Raw genomic sequence first — 23,219 nt, forward strand, 5'->3', positions numbered from 1 at the left:
ATATTAGGGCTACAGAAAAGTTCTAAGATGGATACAAAGAATTTCAATACATTTCACTCTCATTCCCCAAACGTCAACATCAAACCGCATACCCCGCTCAGAGGGCTCAAACATAGCTTGTGCACACCAGGACTCAGAAAAACTACAGAGACTGAGACAGAACTGTGTTTGAGTGTCTCTCTGTGGAGGTATGGGTCAGCAGTGGACTGCCACAGAGGCAGGGGCTCTGGGTGCAGCAGACTTGAGTATGGCATAAGCCCTCCTGGAGGAGGTCGCCATTAACCCTACCATAGAGCTGCCAGAACTTACACAGGACTGGGGAAATAAAACTCTTCGAGGGCACAGACAGAACCTTATGTGCACTAGGACCCAGGAGAAAGGAGCAGTGACCCCACAAGAGACTGACCCAGACTTGCCTATGAGTGTCCAGGAGTCTCCTGCGGAGGCGTGGGTCGGCGGTGGCCTGCTGCAGGGTTTGGGGCACTGAGTGTAGCAGTGCCTACATGGGACCTTGTGAAGGAGGTTGCCATTATCTTCATTATCTGCATCATAGTTTGAGTGAGTGAGTGAGTGAAAGTCTCTCAGTCTGACTCTTTGCGAACCCATGGACTATACGGGATTCTCCAGGCTAGAATACTGGAGTGGGTAGCCTTTCCCTTCTCCAGGGGATCTTCCCAACCCAGGGATCGAACCCAGGTCTCCCACATTGCAGGTGGATTCTTTACCAACTGAGCCATAAGGGAAGCCCATCATAGTTTGGCCCCAGGTAAATAACAGGGAGGGAACACAGCTCCACCCATCAATAGAAAATTGGATTAAAGATTTACTGAACATAGTCCCACCCATCAGAACAAGGCCCAGTTTCCCCCTCAGTCAGTCTCTCCCATCAGGAAGCTTCCACAAGCCTCTTATCCTTCTCCATCAGAGGGCAGACTGAAAACCACAATCACAGAAAACTAACCAGACCAGTCTAATCACAGGGACCACACCCTTGTCTAACTCAATGAAACTACGAGCCATGCCGTGTAGGGCCACCCAAGACAGACGGGTCATGGTGGAGACTTCTGACAAATTTGGTCCACTGGAGAAGGGAATGGTAAACCACTTCAGTATTCCTGCCTTGAGAACCCCATGAACAGTATGAACAGTATGAAAAGGCTTTATTATAGTGCCTTTTAAAAAGTATTTATTTATTGACTGCACCAGGTCTGGGACATAGGATTTTCGATCTTCACTGCAGCATGTGGGATCTTTAACTGTGGCCTTGTGGAGTCTTGTTCCATGACCAGGGATTGAACCCGGGCCCCCTGCATTGGGAGCACAGAGTCTTAGCCACTGAACCACCAGGAAAGACCCTATGGTGCCTGTTTTTAAGGTCACTTTTGTTTAGGTAAATTTATGTACCATAAAATGCACCCATCTTAAGCATAGAGTTCAGTGAGTTTTGACCACCACAGTCATCACATAGAAAATTATTATCACCCTCTCAGAAGTTTTCTCATATGTTTTGTAGTCAGTTCCTTCTCATGGCCCCAGGCAACCACTAATTGCTCTGTCCCTGTAGATTAGCTTTGCCGGTTCTAGAATTTCTATGAGCAAAACCGTACAGTATGCATTCTTTTGAGTACAGCTTTTTCAATAAAGTCTGTTTATTTTCGATAGAGTCTATTTATGTATACATATGTGTCATAGTTTATACATTGTGTTGTAGATAACTGTGGAAAAGCATAAAACAAGTAGGATATAACAATGGCTCATAAATTCCACTTATTAGCTATTTCAGATTTAGTTGAACTCAAAATGAACTGAGTTTTTAGTATGTTTTTTCCCCACTTCTAAAATTTTTACTTTAAAAAGCATAAAGACACTTTTATTTATTGAGATGTCTTTTACAATCCACTGTGTCCCTACAGAGAACTCTAAAACCAAGCATCAGAGGAGCCTTGTTGATACTTGGACCAGCTTGAACCATCTGTCACTTACACACACCCCTCCACTTCTCCTCCTGAAAAAGCCCCGTCTCTTTGTGTCCAATGGAGCTCACTTAACAGGCTCAGCCTAGCTCAGAATAAAAAGGACAGTGGGCATGTTGTGTCTTGCAGGTGTAGGAAAAGGGTGTTGAGGAGGTTCTCACACCAGATGTCCCCTCAGCTCAAAGGGTATAGCATCAGGTTCCACAGGGTCCAGATCTCCTGCCACCTGATCATAAATTCCTCTTGCATCCTCATATCTGTCTCCAGGCCAGCGGAAATCACAGGAGTCCTGACAAGCAAAGGTGGAGTTAGAACCATAGAAAGATGCTATGGGTGAGTCATGTTTGCAGCTCTGGGGGATACACCTTCCTGCTCTACTTCACAGGAAAGAAAAATGTTTTAACTTCTAATTATAAAGGCAATTCCAACATATACAAAGAGGATAGTGATTATAATAAACCCCTGTGAACCTATCACCTAATTTCAACCTTTGGTCAATCTTGATTTATCTTTATCTCTATCATCCCTTGCTGCCACTAACTGGAATTCTTTTAAAGCAAATCCAAGATAACTCATAATTTCATGTCAAAAAGCAATTTAAATGTCATACATGTGAAACTTTTCTTTTTGAATATGGAACACATCACAAATTTGCATGTCATCCTCACACAGGGGCCATGCTAATCTTCTCTATATCATTCCAATTTTAGTATATGTGCTGCTGAAGCAGGTATGTGAAACTTTTAATTAGCCCACGATATCATCCTAAAGGAAATCAACACTAAATATTCACTGGAAGGACTGATGCTGGGGCTGAAGCTCCAATACACTGGCCACCTGATGTGAAGAGCCAACTCATTGGAAAAGACCCTGATGCTGGGAAATATTGAAAGCAAGAGGAGAAGACAGAGAGGATGAGATGGTTGAATGGCATCATCAACTCAATGGACATGAGTTTGAGCAAACTCTGGGAGATGGGGAAGGACAGGGAAGCCCGATGTGCTGCAGTCCATGGGGTCTCAAAGAGTCAGACACAACTTAGCAACAGAACAACAACATCAGTTAGGGAATTGTGGCATGTGAGTCTTGATTCTGTTGGTTTTATGAATGTCCAAAACACTACCTCATCAAAATAGAAGAGATTAAAGGCCATGTAGGGTGGTCGTTGGAGAAGGCAATGGCACCCCACTCCAGTACTTTTGCCTGGAAAATCCCATGGACAGAGGAACCTGGTAGGCTGCAGTCCATGGGATCGCTAGAGTCGGAGACGACTGAGCGACTTCACTTTCCCTTTTCACTTTCATGCATTGGAGAAGGAAATGACAACCCACTCCAGTGTTCTTCCGCACTGGTCGTTGGAGAAGGCAATGGCACCCCACTCCAGTACTTTTGCCTGGAGAATCCCAGGGACGGCGGAGCCTAGTGGGCTGCCGTCTCTGGGGTCGCACAGAGTCAGACACGACTGAAGCAATGCAGCAAGCAGCAGCAGCAGCAGCAGGGTGGTCCTTACTGAGGATGTGCTTTGCCTTAGATTTTGGGAGAAAATGGTTGTTTTTGATCAGCAAACTTTAGAGCAAGCAGCCAAATATGGCTCGTTGCATGTTTTTGTATTGCCCAAGAATATTTTTTATATTTTTTAATTGCTGAGAAATATTTGTTAAAAAAGAGTGATACTCGTGACATGTGAGAACTATATGAAGTTCAAGTTTCAGTGTCGAAAAATAAAAGTTTTATTGGAAGTTAGTCATAATTATTTATGTATTCTCTATGGCTATTTTTATGGCAGAGTTGAGTAGTTTTTAGGAAGACACTATATCCTGCAAAGCCCAAAATATTTACTGTCTAGCCCTTTACAGGAAAAGTGTGCAGGCTCTATCTGTGCTTTTAGAGGGCATGTGTGTTCAGCACCATGGACAGCATCGCGTTCTTTCCACAGTGGTGGGGAGGCCGGTGCCCCATTGGGAACAAAGTTACAGAGGGAAGTCTTTGGCCCACAGGTGCCAGAGCATTAGTCAAGGCCACACAGAAAGTCAGGGGTTCTGCCCCATCTCTTTCTGTGAGCCAGTAGGTGGGGCTTAGTTGGTGGTCAAGGTGCTTGTTTGTGGTTTGTGCCTGCCCAACCACCATCTTCACTTCCCTCTGGGTTCTGCATCTCTCTCCCACTCTCAGTTCAGTGGATTGAGTGGGGCTGGCCTCTAATCCCAGATGCCATGTGTGGACACTGCCCCAGATTTGTCCAACTAGTATATATTCTATCTCCTGCCTCAGTGAACCAGCAACATTCAGCAACAACTATGTGAACCGAGCTAAACCACTAAGAGTCCGAGTTGGGGCTTTGGAGTGATTGGATAAGAGGCATTCTCTTTCTCTCAAGGTTTATAATCTAATAGGATAGAAACCTGGATTTGCTAGGGATTGTCTTTAGAGAGAAAATTCTGGGTAGGCCTGAAGACAATTCTGTCTCTTGACGTTTCCATTGAGTGGGTCCAAAAAGTATTTCTATCTCTCTGCTGTAACCAGTATAGTGGAGATGGCTAGTTATCCAACCAAATACACACCTTCCTTCTTCCACAGTAACAGAATCCTAGTAGGGCACAGAGCTGCCAAGTAGACTGCATTTCTCAGCCTCCTTTGCAGTTAAGGTGTGGCCATGTCCATATTCTCACCAGTGGAATAAGAGCAGTGTGTACATTTCTGGGCCTGGACCATAAGTCAGGGTCGTGCCTCTACCATGCTCTCTTTTTCCCTTTCCCACAAGCTGAAACCCCCAGTGAACTGGCCCATCCATGTAAACTTGTTCAACTCACTAGGGGATGGCAGAGGAACACAATGGAAAGAGCATGGGTTGCAGAATAACCATGTGCAGCACAGCCACTCCCCTCTGACTGCTACACGAGAAAGAAATAGGCTGTCTTGTTTAGGCCACTGGATTATGGCCAGGCCTCTTTGCTACAGCAGCTAGCTTACCTGAACTAATACAGGCAGTAGGAGGGGGATCTCCGGCACTAACTAGGAAATATTTCTGTGGATATAAATCTCCTCACCATTTGTACTTCATCGTAGAGGGGTCCCCAAGCCCGAGATGGAGCATACACTCTTTCCACCTCATCATACAGGTGCCCAGGAAAGGCCATATTCTCCTCCTCAAGAGCCCTGAGACCTGGAATTGGAGTGGGGAGGGGGAGTGATGATCAGACAGCTAGGTCTAGATGTCAGGAGTATCAAAGGTGGGGAGAGGATGTTCCACTGTGCACACCACTCACCTAGGGGATAAGACACCTCCTCCATCGTGGGGGGAAGCTGGGGGCTGAAGTCCCTCATGGAGTGGTAATATGGCTCTACATCTGTTGTGCTAACCTGTCCACAACCCCCCCACCAATAAAAAAGCATTAAGTGTTTTCCATCCTCTGACTCCATCATTCCTGGAAAGGACAATGATTAACCTAAAGCTAATGGTGGGATTTTAGTCACAGTCAATTCCCTGTCAGTGGGGTGTCAGGACCACCCCCACTTACGGTGGAGCTTCGAGTGTCCCGATCTCCAGTCCACTGGCTCTCCTCATATTCATTCCTGACTCGGTCTTCCTCCGACCTTCCAGGATGGAGGCATGGGGAGGCAGTTGGGCACTGACCCTTTGACAGCTATCACCCTCAAATCTCCTCCCCAGAGTCTTCCTTACAGACAGATATCCCCACTTACCCTGTCTCTGTCTTCTCGGAAATGCCTGAGGGAAGTAGGGGAAAAGGGGTCAGAGATACACCCCTTGAGCCCACTTGGCCCTGGGAGACCTTCAGTATGCAGCAAACCCAGAGTTCCCATCACCCTTGGACTCTGTCCCAGCAGGAGAAGGGTCTCTTCTCACCCTCAGCAAGACGCTTCAGTCTCCGCTGCCAGAGGAATCCCCCGACACAGGAGGCATTCGAAAGCAGCAAAAGACCTCCAACAGCAAGCAGCACAGGCAGCAAGGGCATCTCCGAGGGTCCTGTGGGGTGGAAGTTACCCCTCGATGAGCCCAAACAATTGGTTTCAGACTTCAATTGAGGTTCTCTGAAAAAGCCTGTCCCTGACCAAGCAAAGCCCTCCTCCTAGGTCAGGGAAGCAGATGGGCAGGGGTTTCTATGTCCACTCCTGTTTTAAAAAATGTCTTGGCTGCACCACAGGGAATGTGGGATCATAGTTCCCTGACCAGGGATTGAACCCACACCCCTTGCATTGGAAGCACAGTCTTAACCACTGGGCCACCATGAAGACCCCATGTTCACTCCTCTTGCCACCCGAGAGCAGGTGGCTCCTTTCTCAAATCAAGGCATTAGCAGTGCTACTGCTAATGCTACCTTTGTCCAAGCCCCATGTATGGACTCAAGGAGGAACTTCAGGTCCTTAGCTGGGCATTCAAGATCTTCTATGATCAGGCCTCTTCCCACATCTTCACTCTTGCCCACCAACTATTGACCCTCCAGCCACACAAAACTAACCGCTGGCTGTTTCCAGAATCATTGAGGCAAACCCACACATCTAAGCCTTTAAATAGTAGAGTGTCTGTCTTTAAATGTCCTTTCATCTCAAGCAAGCTTCTATTCTTTCAAACTTCATCTCAAATGACTTCCTCTTTGCACAAACTTCCATCTCAGACAACATCAGAATCCTCTGCTATATCCCCGAGGATAAGACTGAGTCCCTCTCAGCAGCCATCTGCTCAGCACCCATTTCCCCACCTCCTGCTAACAGGACTCATTTTCCTTTGCCAGTAATTACTCCCTGCTCTCAGTCTGGTTGGCTCCATAGGACTCCATGGAAGACACATGGCCTGACTTGGCCGTTAAGAGTTCCCATCCCCATTCCCACAGTGATCAGTTCAGAGACTGGCATCTGACCCAAGGTAGATTTTTGGCAGAACACCTAGGACACGCTTCGGCTAGTTGCTAAGAAGTGAAATAAAAGTTGAAGGTGTGGGAGGACTTCTCTGCCTTCTTAAGAGAAAAATCTGAGAAAGAAGTCATCAGAGTTGAAGGCAAAGTTGAGAGAGTGGGAAACTGATTCTTGGTGAACATTTTGAGTACCTGAATCCAGCCACAATTGGAGTTTCAATTTCATGAGCCAAGCCATTCTTTGTATTGTCAACAACAACTGAATTTCTGTCATTTACAACCTTCTCAGACTCTAAAGGGGATTGATTATTTGCAAAATGGTCATGATTGTCTCACTATATGCATAGTCTGAGAGCTTTCCTGGTGGGTCAGGTGATAAAGAATCTGCCTGCAAAAAAAGAGACCTGGGTTCAATCTCTGGGTGAGGAAGATCCCCTGGAGAAGGCAATGGTTACCTACCCCAACATTCTTGCCTGGAGAATCCCATGGACAAAGGAGCCTGACGATGTACTGTCCATGGGGGTCACAAATAGTTGGACATAACTGAGCAACTAACATGCATACTCTTAAGACTTCCCCCTATACTAACTCTGAGTTGAGCCATGCCACTTGCTTCAGCCAGTAAGATACAATGAGAAGCTCAAAGGGAAATCCCTCATGGTCCAGTGGTTAAGACTCCACACTTGAAATGCAGAGGATGTGGGTTCAATCCCTGACTGAGGAGCTAAGATCCCACATGCCTCACGGCCTGGCCCAAAATTTTTTAAATAATTAATATTTAACAATTAAAATAAAAAATAATCCGAAGCTTGAAAAGTGCCTGTAAATTGGAACTTGCGCTCTCGTTGCTTTTAGGACTCTAGTGACCACCTCCATGTGAACGAGCCAAGGAGACACTTGTGACCTGGTGATCTCCAATGTCCCAATTACAAGTCAGATTGCCAGACGAGTGAGGAGAGGCTATCCTAGATCAACAGGTCCCAGCAGAGCTGCCAGCTGACCATAGCCCAGAGCAGAACTGTTCAGCCACTCATAGAATCATGAGAAATCATGTTTGTTGCTATAAGTGCCCATGTTTGGGATAGTTCGTTATGCAGCAAAAGCCAACTGACACAGGCTCTGCACAGGGAAGAGAGAAATTTTATCACATGCAGGTAAATTAGGAAAAAAGAAAATTTATCACACTCAAGTAAGAGGAAGAGCTAAGGATATGAGTGAGGGCCTGTGGGTCTGACTTAAGTCTTAAGGGATGATAGTCATAAGGCAGAGGGGGTGGGATTAGAGACCAGAAAGTTGTTTTCAAGAGGCAGAGGGCTATTTGGGGATTGAAGACTTACCTGCAGGCTGCTCTGTGGGTAGCTGGTAGTCGGGTTCTCGAGAAGGTTGGTCTAGACCTGGGAGGTGGAGATAGAGAATGAAAATTAACATCAACAAACTGAGATAAACCTTAAATATTTCTATGTCTCCTATTAAGCTTTACAACCCAGTTTTGAGACTTATAGGAATTAATTTCTGACTTTAGGAATATTTCAAAGAGAACTGGAAATTGCTGATGATAATGATGATACTATTAATAGCCATTCTAAACCTAATGCTAATAATAAAATAATATATTGTTGATGAGTGCTTTATGGTGTAGAAGGCTCCTTTAACCTGAATTGTCAATTTGGGGGATTAATTTTTAAAAATTCAGGGTTCTCTGGATGCCTTAATATAGGTATAAGTTTTAGAGCAAGGGAGGTGAATATAGTACTACTTTATGCTTTAGTGCTTAAAGGGAAAACTGGAACAGGGAAAGAGGAGGCAACATTGTAGGGATGGGAAAGAGTCCTTACTTCCATGAGGAAAAAGTCTGCCCTATCAGAAAGGAAAAGGGGGAAAAAAGCAGGAGGAAAAGGGGACAACAGAGGTTGAGATGGTTGGATGGCATCACTGACTCGATGGACATGAGTTTGAGCAAGCTCCGGGAGTTGGTGATGGACAGGGATGCCTGGTGTGCTGCAGTCCATGGGGTTGCAAAGAGTTGGACACGACTAAGCGACTGAACTAAACTGATCAGAAAGGAAAAGATAGAAAAAGGGAACTTTCATGGGGCAAAGTAAATAAAAAGTGAGTGGGGGCATTTCTTTAAATTAGCATCTACATAGCACTAGCTTTGTACAGGGCCCTGTTCTAAGAGCTTTAGATATATTAATTTATATATTTCTTACAATTGTCTAAGATAGACCTTACTTTCAGAAACTGAGGTACAGAGACTGGAGACACACTTTATCTTTACAGACTGAGGCTCAAAGGTTATACTGAGTCTTCAGTACTTGCCTAAGGTCTCACACCTAGGAAGTTGCAGACCTGGGACTTGAAACCAGGTTTGTTGGAACCAGGCTCTGTGTGATTGGCCACTGCGCTGTAGTAGTCTACCAGAGTCCACATGTTCTCATTCGTATTCAAGGAATTAATCTGTGTCATCAAAGTTGCTGAATTTATTGACATAAAGTTGTTTGTAATACCTCCTAATTTCCCCTTAATGTCTGTAGGATCAGTAGTAATGTTCCCTTTTTCATCCCTTATATTGGTTAAGAGTGGTGTCTTCTTTCTTTTTTCATCTTGATTAGCTCTATAAACATTGCTCTTTTCAAAGAATCAGCTTTTGATTTCATTATTTTCTTTTATTGTTTTTCAATTTCCTAATTCATTAATTTCTGTTCTTTATTATTTCCTTCCTCTTGTCTACTTTGGGTTTAATTTGCCCTTCTTTTCCTAGTCTTTTTAGGATGGAAACTTAGTCAATTTGAAGACTTAAAAAAATCTGAGAACTTAATGCTATAAATTTCTTGCTAAGCACTGCTTTAGCTGCCCCTCACAATTTTCATTTGTTTTCATTTTCATTCAATTCAAATTCTCTTTGAATTTCCCTTGTGTCACTAATCACATTCAGACAGTATAGTCTAGTGGCAAAAACTAGTCTCTGGAGTTCATCTGCCTGAGTTTAAATTTCATCTGTAGCTCCTTCTACCTGTGTGAGTTTTGACAAGTTGATTAACCTCTCTGGACCTCAGTTTCTCCATCAGCAAAAAGGGAATAATAGTATCGACTCCACCCTATAAGTCCTCTGAGTAATTCTGCAAATTGTGCAAGAATGTCCCTTCCCACCTGGGGTCGTGATCGAGATCTGGGACACTTTGTCAGCTAGTCCGCTGTCACCCAGGGCATTGCTGGCCAGCAACCAGACCCTGTATCGTGTAGAAGGCTGCAGCCCGGTCAGTGTGAAGGTGGTGGCCTGGGGTGGTAGGACATCCATGTAGAGGAACCCTGGAGTCTCCAGAGCCTCATACCTGCATAAAAGGGAGGGCAGTCAATCAGGAAGGTACCCCAGCCCTATTGGCTACAACCCTTTCCTTTCATGATAGAGACCTACCTGATTTGGAACCTCTGTGGCAAGCCCCCATCAAAGCCAGGCTTCCACTCCAGGCCCACTGAATATGGGGTCATGCTCACAGCCTTCAGTCCCGATGGCGGATCAGGGCGGCCTTTGAGGTGAGGGATGGGGGACATAGAGGATTCAGAAGGATTCTGGAAGATTCCTTCCAGATTCTTGCTAAGAATGATTTCAAATATGTAGTTGAGTCTCATTATTCATGGTGGTTATGTTCTCTAAAGTCAATAGCAAATACCAAGCCATTGCTTCCAAGGGAAATGCAGGCTTAGACTCCCACGAGCCTCCAGTCACATTTTCATCAACCAATTAATGCATGATATTGTATTATGCATGTTTCTGCTTAAAGATATCTTATTTAATATACCTGTTGATTCATTAACATTGAATGAATTGCTGGAACTCAAACCTGTTCAAAGCTTACCAAACACACGTATTTTCTCCAAATGGCGCATCTCAGCCTTCCTAAGCTTAGGAACACCAGACAGCACTTTAGTGCTGTGCTTGAGGGCCATTTTATGTAGCAAAACGATTAACAAAAAGCACAAAGGTGCAAAAAGCGAGAGCTGTAAGAAGGCAGAGTGTCATCTTGTTCCACCTCTGCTGAGAGTGTACTCATTGCGTGACTCAAATTTTTCATCCCCTCTTTACAGTCCCCTGAATGTCTGGGAAAGCAGAATGAGTATTGATTTGGGACTTATGAATAAGTTCTAACAAGTAGGCAAAACTGTAAATACAGACTCTGCCAATGATGAAGATTGACTGTATGACACATGTTTCTTGTAGTGGACTTTTGTGTCTATCTCATATCCATTCCCCTCATTTCTTCTGGTTACAGAACACTGAATACCCATTGGAGAGTCACTCGCCCACATTCTCAGGCCACGTGCATCTGATGGAAGTGACTCCCCTCCTTGTAGGATGGACACATGACTGGGTCTGGCCAACAAGAACAACAATCAGGTTGTCTTCCTTTCACCACCTGACTGGTCAGGAATGGGCTGGGAGTCAAGGGGAGCCAGTGGATCTTAATTCTAGTACTTTCATGCCACTGTTAGGAAGCCTTACAAGATAGCCAACACAGAGAAAAGTAATCCAGAGAGATGGAGAGTTCTTGATGACAGCTGAACCTAGATCCAGCGACTCCTGAAAATCTACTTTTCAGTTGCATTGCATTCAGTCACTCAGTCATGACTCTTTGTGACCCCGTGGACTGTAGCATGCCAGGCTCTTCTGTCCATGGGGTTCTCCAGGCAAGAAAACTGGAGTGGGTTGTCATTTCCTTCTCCAGGGGATCTTCCCAGAACAGGGATCGAACCTGTGTCTCCTGCACTGGCAGGTGGGTTCTTTCCACTGAGCCACCAGGCTTGGGGCAATAAGAAACCCCTTCCATTTTTTCCTTTGTTGTCAGTTTCCGTAAAAAATCCAGTCTCCAATGGGACTTTTGGAGCAGGCAAAAACTCCATCCTCATTCATAAACACTTCTCAGGTTTCAGGAACACTGTCATTCTGGGACCAACCAGAGACCGGGGGATTGACTTAGGGGATTACCCTCCCAGCAGCCTCCCAGCCCTCTCCCACCATACTGATGCTGACGAGTTGAATGTTGGTGTGGTCCGAGCCGAGGGGGTTGGTGGCTATGCATGTGAAGAGGGCATAGTCCTGGGCTGCAGACACGTTGGCAATGGTCAGAAGGCTGCTGTGGACGCCACCCTGGTGATATGTGTGCTCTGTGTACCTGGAGCGGAGATGCAGCAGGGACTCAGGGAGGGTGACTGGGGCTGGGGGATCGAAGGTAGGGCTGGAGTGCTACCTGGTTCGGCCTGGACTCACCTTGGATCCTGGAGATCCAGAGGGACCCCGTTTTTGGTCCAAGTGAAGACGATGTTGGGGACGCCTCGGGCACGACAGTGAAGGGTGGCAGAACTAGTGCTGTCCCCAGCTGCAGCCACTTTCGTTAGGGGAGCGGGATGCTCCACATGGGGGGCAACTGGAGGGGTTGGAGCTCAACATGAGGTGTATGGAAGGACATGATATGTGGATTTAGTGGCAGGCCTTGAAGTTAGGGCTTTGGTTGTTACTCACATCTGACAACAAGACGGACCAGCCCTCGGGCTGGAGGTGCCACCCCATTGTCCACAATGCATTGGTAAGCACCAGCCTGGGTCAGCTTGGCATGGTGAATACGAAGACGCCCTGTGGATCCCTTTGACATCTTCTCCATGTCATCCAGATTCTGGTCCTCCCCTTCTTCTCCCTAGAGGTCCAAGACTTGGGAGATTGTCCCCAGGTCCAGCCCCAGCTCCATTAGCCCTCAAACTGAGTCCCCATCTGCAGCCTCTATCTCCCAGCCACAATCACTCTTCCTAGCAAAGAAAAAAATTTCCCTGTCATTCCACCCAATCATTCATTTATTTATCCCACCATTCATGCATGGATCCATCCATTCAGCCACCAATCCAGTCAACTACTCATCCATCCATTTACTCAACCATTCTTGCTTGGAACCTTCTATTCACCCATCCATCAATGTATTTAACCATCCACCTATCTGTCAATTCATTCATTTATCCATACATCCATCAATCTTCCCTTCCATTCATTCATCCATTCACCCATCATTCATCTAACCATTTGGTTCCTTCTACCCATCCATTCACCCTTCTATCTACTTATCCACTCCATCTATTCACTCAAACACATGCACATCAATACATCCATGCATCTGTTCATCAATTTATCTGGCTGCCTATTTATCCATCTCTCCATTGGCCTGTGCACCCACCCATCTATCCATCCATTTATCCATTTTCCTTCCATAGACATCTTTTCCACCGATGGTGTATCTACCCATCCATCTACTCTCTAATCTAATCAATCTACTCATTTCTCTCATTCAATCATCTAATTGCCTAATTTATTGATCCATTTATCCACTCATTCACTTGCTTATTTGTCTATCTGTTCTTCCATCCACTCATTCATCTATCTACTAACTCATCCACCCACCACGTATCCATCCATATATCCAACCATGTACCCCCCACCCACCTGATTATCTATTCACTTATGCACTTATCCATCTACCATTCAACAGTTAGTTCTTCGAGCATGTCCTGACAACTACAGTTATATAGGGTCATAAAGCCCCTCCTCTCGAGGAGCTTACAGTCAAGAAATCACATCTCCCAGCCCACACCTCTATTTACCAAAGGTTAGCTCCTCACCAGCCTCTCCCAGTTGAACATCTCAGGAAGGATGGGATTGGCATCCACAGTGCAGACTATGTCCACAGAATCCCCAACATTCACCTCAGTGGGGTCTTGGAGAGCTCGGATGGTGGGAGCATCTAGGGAAGGCAGGAGCTTGGGGAAGGCATTTGGGCCCAGACAGGCCATGGTGGAAGAGGGCTCCAAGGTGGGAGGGGTGTCTTAGAGGTGCCCGGGAAAGTTACGAGTGTGATCAAGTCTGCCTTTAGAATAAAGTTCTCCGTGTTAGTGAGGTTGTCCCCACCGTCTACTATGCTACTGTAGTGACAAGAGTAGGTCCGATGGACTTCCAGAATTGCGTGGATTGGCTTGGCTTCCTGACCGGAGTAGGTGGGCAGAGATTCTACAAAGGGTCTCTCTAATGGGCACGTTTCCCAAAGTGGGCGTGGCTCCGTCACAGTAGGGTCTCCCAGAATGGGGAGGTTTCCAGGATGGGTATATCCCTTGGGTGGGCGGAGCTTCCATAAAGAGGAAACTCCACAGCGAGCAAGACTCCCTGGGTGGGCGGGGCTTCCGTGATGGGCGGGGCTCCCAGAGCTCCTTAGTTTCCTACGGTGATGAGGGGTCTCACATTGTACATCCAGTCTCACGAGAGCTTCCGCCGTGCCCTCCGAGTTCTGACAGTGCAACTGGTAAAGGCCATCGTCAGCGCGGGTCACATTCCATAGCTGCAGCGCTCCACCAGACAGGATACGATGCCGAGGGCCGCCAGCTGTGGGAAGTAAAGGTGAGGAGCTTGCTAAATCCGCCCTCAACCCCGTCCGGGAGTCCTGGAGACCTGCGTCCCTCTCCATGCCCCCTCCGTGCACCTGGGCTGAGTCGGTAGCCGCGGAAGGTCCAGTTGAAGGCCTCCGGGGCGGGGTTGGCAGACACGGAGACGGGCAGCAGTGCCTCGCCCTGCTCCACCGCGGTCACCACAAGCACCTGCTCCCCCAGGAACTCTGGAGGGTCTGCGAACGAGGAGGCCCCGCGGGGAGTCAAGATTGTTAAGGTTCGGGCCCGGGGATGGATTTGAGATCAGGTGCAGGTATAAAGGGTTAAAGTCGAGGTCTCGCCGAGATTTTAAGCTTGTGGACAAGGGAGCAATTAAGTTCAGAGCTGAGATGGGGGGTTAGGTTCAGAGAGACCAGAGTCAGACTGAAGGATGGAAACAGGGTTCGGGATACGGGTCAAGGTCAGGGGTTAGGATACAGGACAAAAAAGGAAGATGGGGGATGGGCAGGATAGGAATCGGTGCAGGTCGAGTGTCAGGATAAAGAGCAGGAAAGTTTCTGAAGTTAAGAATGAAAGTCAAAGACAGTATCCAAGTATTGTACTATATTGAATTGTATATTGTAACCCAAGTATTGTAGTATAGGGTCAGATAGGTATCAAGAGGGATGCCAGGCCTGCGCACGTACACAGCACGTTGAGGCGGTAGAAGGCGCTCACGGTTTCCCGCAGCTCGGTGCTGTGGGCGCTACAGGTCACGCGGTGGCCGTGGTCACGGGATGAGAGTCTCAGAAGGACGCTCCTAGCGGCGGCGGAACCTTTGAATGGAGCCCGGCGGGGCTGGGCGGCCACACCTTCCAGCCTGCAGACCGGGCCGGGAGCGGGACCAGAGCTAGAGTCTGGGTACTGGGTGCCGGGTACCAGGCAGGACGGCAAGTCGGGCGGGGGCAGGTTTCTGACTGTAAAGGAATGTGATCAGAACCGGGGAGGGACGGGGGTTGTCGCACACTTACCTCTCCCCCTCCTTGTCCCACGACAAGTTGACTGGAGGGTTGCTGCTAACGCTGACGCACGTCAAGTTTAAGGCATCCCCGGGGCGTAGCGTCGACGCGTTGGCCAGGATCGTCACATTTGTCGGGGGGACTTCGGGAACAGGTGGGAGGAGCGAGGCTCAGAGGTGAAGAGGAGGGACTCAGCCCCGCCCAGCCGCGAGTGCGTCCTGGGCTCTTCAGCATCCACCCCTCCCCCAGCCGCCCCCACTCTCCCACCCCACCAGCCAAGGCTCCCTCTCAGTTCCCCGCCGCAGCAGCCCTCCCAGCCCCGCAGTGCGCCCCCTCACACTGCACCACGAGCTGCGTGGACGCGCTGAGCTGGCCGGCTTTGCACGTGAACTTGGCCTGGTTGTCCGACGGACCCGTGATCAGCACCAGCTCTCGGGAGAAGATGCTCCCCGACTTCTCCACACTTCCCAGCTGCACCCGCCGTGGTTCCTGGGGCGGCCGCGGTTCGGTCACGGTGCGCGAGTCCTAAGGGCCGAGACTGACTGGGGGACCAAGGGGAGCCCTGCCATCCCCGCCTCCCGAGACGTCCCCATTAGGTGGGCTGCCTCCAGCCCAGATAAATAAAGCCGTTGTGTGGTGAGGAAAAGGCGCCCCCTTCGGTGAGCATCGGCTAAGGCAGAGGAATGGGGACTAGAATTGAGCAGACCCCACCCGGCATCTCTCCCGTCTACTGGGTCCCTGGAGCCCCGAGATTTTGCAGTCTGAACCTGCCTCCAGTCCCACGCTTCACCCCCCACTCCCGCCCCACTCCTCTGCTCTCTGGAGGCCTGCAACTGTCGGTGCCCTCGGCCGACCCTCAGCCCCACTCCTCGAAATTCATTCCAGCTATATTTACCAAACCTCCTACACCGGGAAACTCCCTTGGAATTCCCAAACCTTTCCCAGAATTTCTTCATTTTTGCCTCTCCTTAACTCTTTTTCTTAAAATCCAAAGCTTCCTCAAAGATTTCGTTTGATCTTTCCTTTAATTCCATTCCCTGGTCACAGATTTCTGAATCCACTAATGGCTTCTTATTATCCTAGTCCTTTACTTGAATCCTTTGTGTTGCCCTAATTCTTGGCATTTCCCCATCCAATTAAACGAGAGTCCCTTGGACAGAGATCAAACCAGTCAATCCTAAAGGAAATCAACCTTGAATGTTCAGTGGAAGGACTGATGCTGAAGCTCCATATTTTGGCCACCTGATGCAAACAGCCAGCTCATTGGAAAAGACCCTGATAATGGGAAAGATTAGGGCAGGAGGAGAAGGGGGTGACAAAGGATGAGGTGGTTGGACGGCATCACCGATTCAATGGACATGAGTTTTTGCAAACTCTGGGAGATAATGAAGGACAGGGAAGCCTGGTGTGCTGCCATCCGTGGAGTTGCAAAGAGTCGGACACAGCTGAGCAACTGAACAACAACAAAATGAAATTTAATTTCATTCCTAGAATTCCTAGTCTTTCCCCCAGAATTTCCACTAGATTCCTAGTTTCCCAAGATTCTCCAAGAATTCAGTCAGAATTCTTAAATTTTAATGAAATTTCATTTTCTTACTCCCAATCCCAAGAATTCGACTTAATATTAAAATTAGTGATTTTTCAAATGTTCTATAGAATTACTAGTCTTTCCCCTTTATCCACCTTTGTCTTTGTTTCTGGAATTCTTACTCTTTCCCTAAAATTCTAGCCATTTTACCTGTATTCCAAGGTTTCATCAGAATCTCCTTTAGTTGTAATGAAATTTATTCCCTTTTCTCTAGAATTCCCATTCCTGATCCAGAATTCTTTAATTCTAGAATTCTTACTATTTTCCCAGAATTTCCTCAGTTTTCCTAAGATTGGATTTAATTCTTACGGCGTTTGTCTTTTCAGTTCCCTGCTGAAACTCAAAATCTCCGGTATTTTTCAAGAAACTCAGGTTGCCCTAGACTCTGGAGGAAAGAAAGAGCTTCATCTTTCCCCCATGTTCCTGGCCACCCCACAACCCTTCTTGCTGGGCACCAACCTTGTACCAGGTGAGGGAAGGGTCTGGGTTGCCTCCAATGGCCAAACACACCAGCCTCACCCGGTTCCCAGCCCGGAGGCGCTGCCCCTCTGGAGGGCCTTCAATCCACAGCTTCTGGGCAGGATCTGTGGGGAAAGCTAGGTAGAGTGACTTCTCTCTGGGCTGGGGCCTGAGGTTGAGGGTCTTGAAGGATTGGGGTACCCCCGGGCAAGGGTGGAGGCTCACATTTCACATTTAGGGTAAGCGACTTCTTGAAGGTCTCTTTGGTGAAAGCCTCGCTAAAGGCCTCACACGTGAGGGTCAGACCGTTGTCCTCCCGTCGCGCCAGGAATGTCAGGTTAGACATGGAGATGTGGCCACCATGCAGGCCCTGGCAGGGATCGGGCTTCAGATTTGGGGACTAGGGAACCCCCATCCATGATACCAGCCCAGGTCACAACAGGGACCCATGAATCATCTCCACTGACTCATTTGTTAGACCCAGGGGGCCCTGGACGCCAGTCCAGGCTCCCCAGGGATCAAGGCTTCCCAGATTCCAGACCCCTCCTCTCCCGGATCCAGGAGATGTGCCCTCAGCTCCCTCCACCCTTGGACCCAGGAGCCTGACCCCCGCCTCACGTCCATGACCGTCTCCTCACTGGGCTGCAGCTGCCGCCAGCCCAGCCACCATCGCAGGAGGACCCGTGGGCGACTGGACTTGGTGATGCAGGAGAGTGTCACGTTCTTGTTCTCAGACTGGGACGCAGATCCCAAGATAGTAATGGCACTGGGGGGGACTGCAGGGATGAACGGAGGAGAGACACTAAGCTGGGCTGGAAAGCTCACAGATCAGCCCAGACAGACAGGAGACTGGGGACAGATGATGAGGTCTTTGGCATCCGACCGGCATGGTTTGGGGGCACAAACAGATGGTTCCCTGGGGCATAGACTGACAACAGATGGGCAGCTGGCACCAGGACTCACAGGTGACCTGCAGCGTGACCCCACGTTCCTGGATCCCTGAAGATACACTGTTGTAGGCCTCGCAGCTGAGCCTCGCCCCATGGTCTTCCGGCCTCACGATCATCACTAAGAGGCTGCGCGCCACCGCCTGAGCATGTTCTGTGCCCCATGCTGTGGACACGGGCTGGCCATTCTGGAGACACGGACAGGCCTGGGCCAGCTCGGAGCCAGCGCCTGGCCCCCACCCTTCCCCCCACCTCCATGCCGCCTCTGCCCTCACCTTCAGCCACTGCAGTGTGGCTAGCGGATTCCCCCCTCGGGCCGTGCACAACAGCTCCAGGCTCTGCCCTGCCCGCACCTGCCCCTCATCCAGGCCTGGCCATTCTATGACGGGCGGCCCTGGGGGGACTGGGGAGCAACTGTCACTCAGTGGGCCTGGGGAGTCCATCCATTCTTTTCAAGTCCCACAACCTGCCGCTGAACCCCCATGTTTCCCCCTTGAGAACCTGAGCCTTCCATAATCCCTGTGCTCCCCGGGCCCCCCATTTCCTGTTCCCCAACAGCCGACTCAGTTCTCCACTTACACAGAACATTCATGGTGAATGAAGCCTTGATAGGGGTATCCAAAGCTGGGCTGGATCCTTCACAGACCAGTAACTGCCCATTATCTGAGCTCTGGGGTGTCACCCTAGGGTGGGAAATTGGGGTTCTTAAGTCAGTTATCATCTGAAATTTGGGTAGTCAAGGTAGAGAGGTGGGGATCCCAGGTCCCTACACCTAATTTAAGTCTCTATGGTGATTTCCTTTAGGATCTAGAGCTCCGTGGAAGAGAGCTGAGGGTCAGCAGTGAGAATGGAGGTCCCAGAGGCCCACACCTGGCCAAAACCTTTGTACTTGATACTCTGGAACTAGGGTTCCTACAAAGAAGTTTTAGAGCATCCAGGTGGGGAATTGGGTCCCAGATGTACCTACCTGACCCAAGTTCCCATGCATGAGTCCCTAGGATATGGGGTTTTCATGGAGAAACTTGGAGGATCAGGCTGAGCGGGGGGCATCCCAGTTTCCATACCTGGCTGTGGCCTCCGTGGTGAAGAGTTTCTGCTGGGACCCCTCATTCACATTAGCAGAGATACCGGAAATTGTTTGTCCACCTTGGGGTTAACAAGAAGGCTAGACGAGTGGCAGGTTTCCCCCAGGGTAGATCCTGGAGGCCTGGCCTGAAAGCCTTCAGGATGAACATACAGCCCCCTCCCTCCTGGTTCTGGAGGCGAAACACCAGCTTCATTCTCTCTGCACATTCTGGCTTCCTTGAATCCCGGAGACCCCAGGACTGGGTCCTGGGCCTCTCCTGTCCCCTCCCCTCCTTGCCAGGTTGTATCACCCACCCCTAGCTTCTCGTGTCTGCACCAAAAAGACACACATATCTCTGTTCGGAGCCTCAGCCTCTTCCCTGAGTCCTGGTCCAGCAATTACGAAAATTCTCAGTCCTTTCCCTGGATGTCCCCTCCCACTCACTGGGGCCCACACCACCCTCAGCATCTCCCCATGCCTGCTCCTTCATCCCATCTCAGGAGGGCCCTGATCACAGATACACCCCCTCCCCACTCCAGGGGCTTCACACTGCCCCCACCAGTTCACCCACACTCACTCAAGAGAAAGGTGATGTCAGGTGCTGGCTTGGCGTCCCCAGACACACAGCTGACCGTGTACTCCTGCCCAGCTACCCATGTGACTGTGCTCCCTGCTTCAGGGGTCAGCTGAAGCACCTTGGGGGGCACTGGTGAGAAAGGGTCTGGGGTGAGCTGGAACCGCCCAGAGGGATATAAGGGTTTGGGCTTTGAGTCTGAGGAAGCGGGGGCGGGGCTGGAGGCTTGGACTCCCCAACTCTGGAGATGGTGAGGGCGGAAGTCCAGACTCATGGGTCCTGGGGGGTCTCTCATTCATACCCAGGATGGAGAGGATCACTCTGGGAGACACGAGCTCAGGGCCTGTCTCTGAGCGGCCGACCTGGCACTCATACTCTGCATCATCGCTGAGGTCACACGCTTCAATATGCAGGTGGAATTCACCTGCAGGTAGGACCCAAGGTCAGGGCCGAGGTCAGCCTTGGCTGGTGGCTCAGGATCTCAGGGTCTGGCCCCTTACCTTTAGCAGGGTCTCCCTCCAGGCGATACCGCGGGAAGCTGGGGATCCTAGGATCGGGGCCGAGGAGCAGCCCGTCTTTGGCCCATTGCACCGCGCTGCCAGGGGCGCGGACCCCGCACCGCAGTTCAGCAACAGCCCCCTCCACCACTGTCAAGTTTTCGGGCAGAGCCCAGAAGCCTCGGGGGGCTGAGGCCAGGATTGGCACCTGGGTCAGGCCTGGGGACACAGAGGTGTCAGTAGGAGAGGGCAGAGAGTCTGTCTGGAGAAGGGGCCACGGGAATGAGGGCCACCTGGCTCTGGTCACAGCCCAGTCTCCCACTCACCTGTCATCAGAAGCCCCAGGAGCAGTAGTGCAGCCTTGAAGTGGGTGCTCAGGGCCATCCCAGGTCCTCTGTCTTTGGTGTCTGCCGTATCCACGCCCACCTCCTGTGTCTGCCTGCCTTTCTCTGGGTCCCTCTTTATGTCTGCCCCTTACTTTTCTCTTTGTTTCTCTTTTTCTGTCTCCTTCTTTCTTTCTCTATTTCTCTCTTCCTGCCCTTTCTCTATTTCTGCTGTCCCTCCTGTATTCTATCTCATGTTCCTTCCTGCTCTAAGGTTCTCTTTCTCTCTCTCAGTCTCTATCTCCTTTCCCAAAGTTAGTCTCTGTTGCTCTTTTTTCTCTCATGCCACTCCCACCCCTGGTCTCCACTCACAGCCCCTCAGGGAGGACCCACCGCTGAACCCGGCAGGCCCCGTGAGCCCAGGAGAGCGAAGATGCAGTCAGTGGCAGAACTGGGCCTGTTCTCAGTCGATCTCGTCCTCACACTGCTCATCCTCACCTCCCCCAGGCACCCTCTTGAGTCTCCAGCTTCAGGCCTCTGCCGGAGGGCTCCTCCCAGCACAGCTGGAGCAAGAAATCCCCTGTCAGCACATGCCAGGCACATCCCTCGGTCCCTCCCTAGCCCCCATGACCCCAGGGGCCTGTCTTGCCCAGGGGTAAATGGGAGCAGGTCAGACCCAGGAGGTCCCAACACAGCATGGGGAGCAGAGAGCTGGGCCTAGCCTGGGGGTAAGACTCCCCCACTTTTCCTACCCTGGTACCTGACCTTCAAGTCCCTTCCTTACTTTTTTTTTTTATTAAAAACTTAAAAAAAATAATTTTATTTGTATATTTTTTGGCTGTGCTGGGTCTTCGTTACTGGACAGTTTTAGTCTAGTTGCAGACAGTGGGGGTTACTCTGTAGTCATGGTGCACAGGCTTCTCATTATGGTGGCTTCTCGTGTTGCGGGGCACAGGCACTAGGGCATTCGGGCTTCAGAAGTTGTGGCATGCGGGCTCGGTAGTCGCCTCTCCCGGGCTCTAGAGCACAGGCTCAATAGTTGTGGTGCAGAGGCTTAGTTGCTCCGAAGTATGTGGGATATTCCTGGATCAGGGATCAAAGCTGTGTCTCCTGCATCGGCAGGTGGATTCTTTACCACTGAGTCACCAGGGAAGCCCCTCTTCCTTCCTTGAGTAGACACCTCCCTCTCGAAGAGATTATGAATCTCTGCTGAGGAGTGTGCAAGTATGTGTGAGAGACTGGGAGAGTGCATATAGCTGTGCACACACATGTGAAATGCACATAAGTGAACATGCCTGGGGAAGTTGATAGTGAACTGTGATCTGTGAAAACTTGTGCAGTGTTTGTGTGTGTTTGTAAATGTCTCAGGTGTAAACGTGCTGGGCAATCAGAGTGGGTGGGAATGAAAGGTAGGGTCCGAGGCCACCAGCACTGAGCCCAATGTGCAAACGCTTTGGCACGGGTCTTGTGAGTTCTAGTTCACGTAGCTTCCCTCGGTCTCTTTCTGTCTCTTCTTTCCTTCTGGATGTCTCTGTCTCTCTCCCTCCCTCAGTTCATCTTGATTTATTTTCTTTTCTCCACCACTTTGAGACTGTCTCTCTCTGACCCGGTGTCTTTCTCCCCATCTCTCTCCGTTAGGTGGTTACCTCTCATTCAGCCTTTAACTCCGTCACTGTCTGTGCCTGTACACGTCTCTGTTTTTCTCTTAAATATTAATTTATTTGGCTGTACTGGGTCTTAGCTGTGGTGTACAGGATCTTTAGTTGTGGCATATAAGCTCTAGTTCCCTGACCAGGAATCAAACCCAGGCCCCTGCATTGGGAGCAAAGAGTCTTAGTCGCTGGACCACCAGGGAAGTCCCATTGTTTTTCTCTTTCTGTTCTCATCTCTACCTCTTTCCCACCCGACGCTCTGTCTCTCACACACACCAGGAGCTCAATAAATATTTGTTCTCAGTCAGCCTTGGACTACGCCTCTTTCTTTTATTCGTTTCTCTGTCTTTGAGTCTTCCTGTCACATATTTGAATTTTATAACCATATGCTGGTTGGCCTGCCCTCCCCACCCCAGTGTGCGCCTATACACCCACACGGGATAAGCTTCTTCTGCCTGCTGATCTCCTGCAGGAATTGGAACTGCTCGCTTTCTCTCTCTCTCCCCTCCATGACCCCCATCTGGTCCTTCTCCCTACACAAGATGAGGCATCTAGGCTGAGCCCCCACAGCTCCATCCTTGACTCTAATCTAGTCTGTCTTCTTCCCTCCCATTATTAACTCCTTGCCCTCCTCCCACGTTTCCTCTCCCAACTGGCCTCACGCCTCCTGGGGAATGGGCTGGGTGCACAGCTGGAGGTTCTGTCACCAGATGGTGTCCCTCAGGGCCCGGGCATAGGGCTGTCCATTGCTGGGACCTTTAATTAGCACGAACCTTCCACCCTCCACCTTGGATATTTTCCTTCTCTAGATGCTCCTGGGACCTCAAACTCTCCATCTTTCCATGCCTGTGGCCCCCA

At 49.5% G+C, this 23,219-nt stretch overlaps 1 protein-coding gene and 1 non-coding gene across 2 annotated transcripts; both read right to left on the reverse strand.

The window, feature by feature from the left end:
• Positions 1-1,416: 1,416 nt before the first annotated feature.
• Positions 1,417-21,480, reverse strand: NPHS1 (NPHS1 adhesion molecule, nephrin). Its single transcript, XM_070772160.1, has 29 exons — positions 20,713-21,480; positions 20,390-20,605; positions 20,191-20,313; positions 19,893-20,021; positions 19,314-19,395; positions 18,829-18,932; positions 18,525-18,652; positions 18,266-18,437; positions 17,921-18,078; positions 17,528-17,672; positions 17,303-17,427; positions 15,594-15,780; positions 15,268-15,397; positions 14,944-15,116; positions 14,353-14,493; positions 14,115-14,255; positions 13,502-13,623; positions 12,360-12,531; positions 12,108-12,264; positions 11,861-12,012; positions 10,257-10,368; positions 9,992-10,173; positions 8,179-8,235; positions 5,836-5,955; positions 5,673-5,697; positions 5,489-5,564; positions 5,237-5,330; positions 5,018-5,133; positions 1,417-2,262 (listed from the first exon to the last, which is right to left on the reverse strand). The coding sequence occupies exons 1-29, from the start codon at positions 20,768-20,770 to the stop codon at positions 2,131-2,133; spliced, it is 3,729 nt and encodes a 1,242-aa protein (XP_070628261.1). The 5' UTR covers positions 20,771-21,480; the 3' UTR covers positions 1,417-2,130.
• LOC139177422 (U6 spliceosomal RNA) lies at positions 2,601-2,703 on the reverse strand. Its single transcript, XR_011561865.1, has one exon. It is a non-coding gene; the product is annotated as a U6 spliceosomal RNA (small nuclear RNA).
• Positions 21,481-23,219: the final 1,739 nt, after the last annotated feature.

The sequence above is a fragment of the Bos indicus genome, chromosome 18, assembly GCF_029378745.1.
Source record: "Bos indicus isolate NIAB-ARS_2022 breed Sahiwal x Tharparkar chromosome 18, NIAB-ARS_B.indTharparkar_mat_pri_1.0, whole genome shotgun sequence".
Lineage (NCBI taxonomy): Eukaryota > Metazoa > Chordata > Mammalia > Artiodactyla > Bovidae > Bos > Bos indicus.

Excerpts from the sequence above, each read along its gene's own strand:
- NPHS1 (XM_070772160.1), bottom strand. The coding sequence starts at position 20,770 with ATGGCCCTGAGCACCCACTTCAAGGCTGCACTACTGCTCCTGGGGCTT. Across the intron at positions 12,013-12,107 it reads CTGGATCTCCAGGATCCAAG|GTACACAGAGCACACATATC; the intron begins GTGAGTCCAGGC and ends TCTCCGCTCCAG. Across the intron at positions 10,369-11,860 it reads CATTCAACTCGTCAGCATCA|GCCGCCCTGATCCGCCATCG; the intron begins GTATGGTGGGAG and ends CTCACCTCAAAG.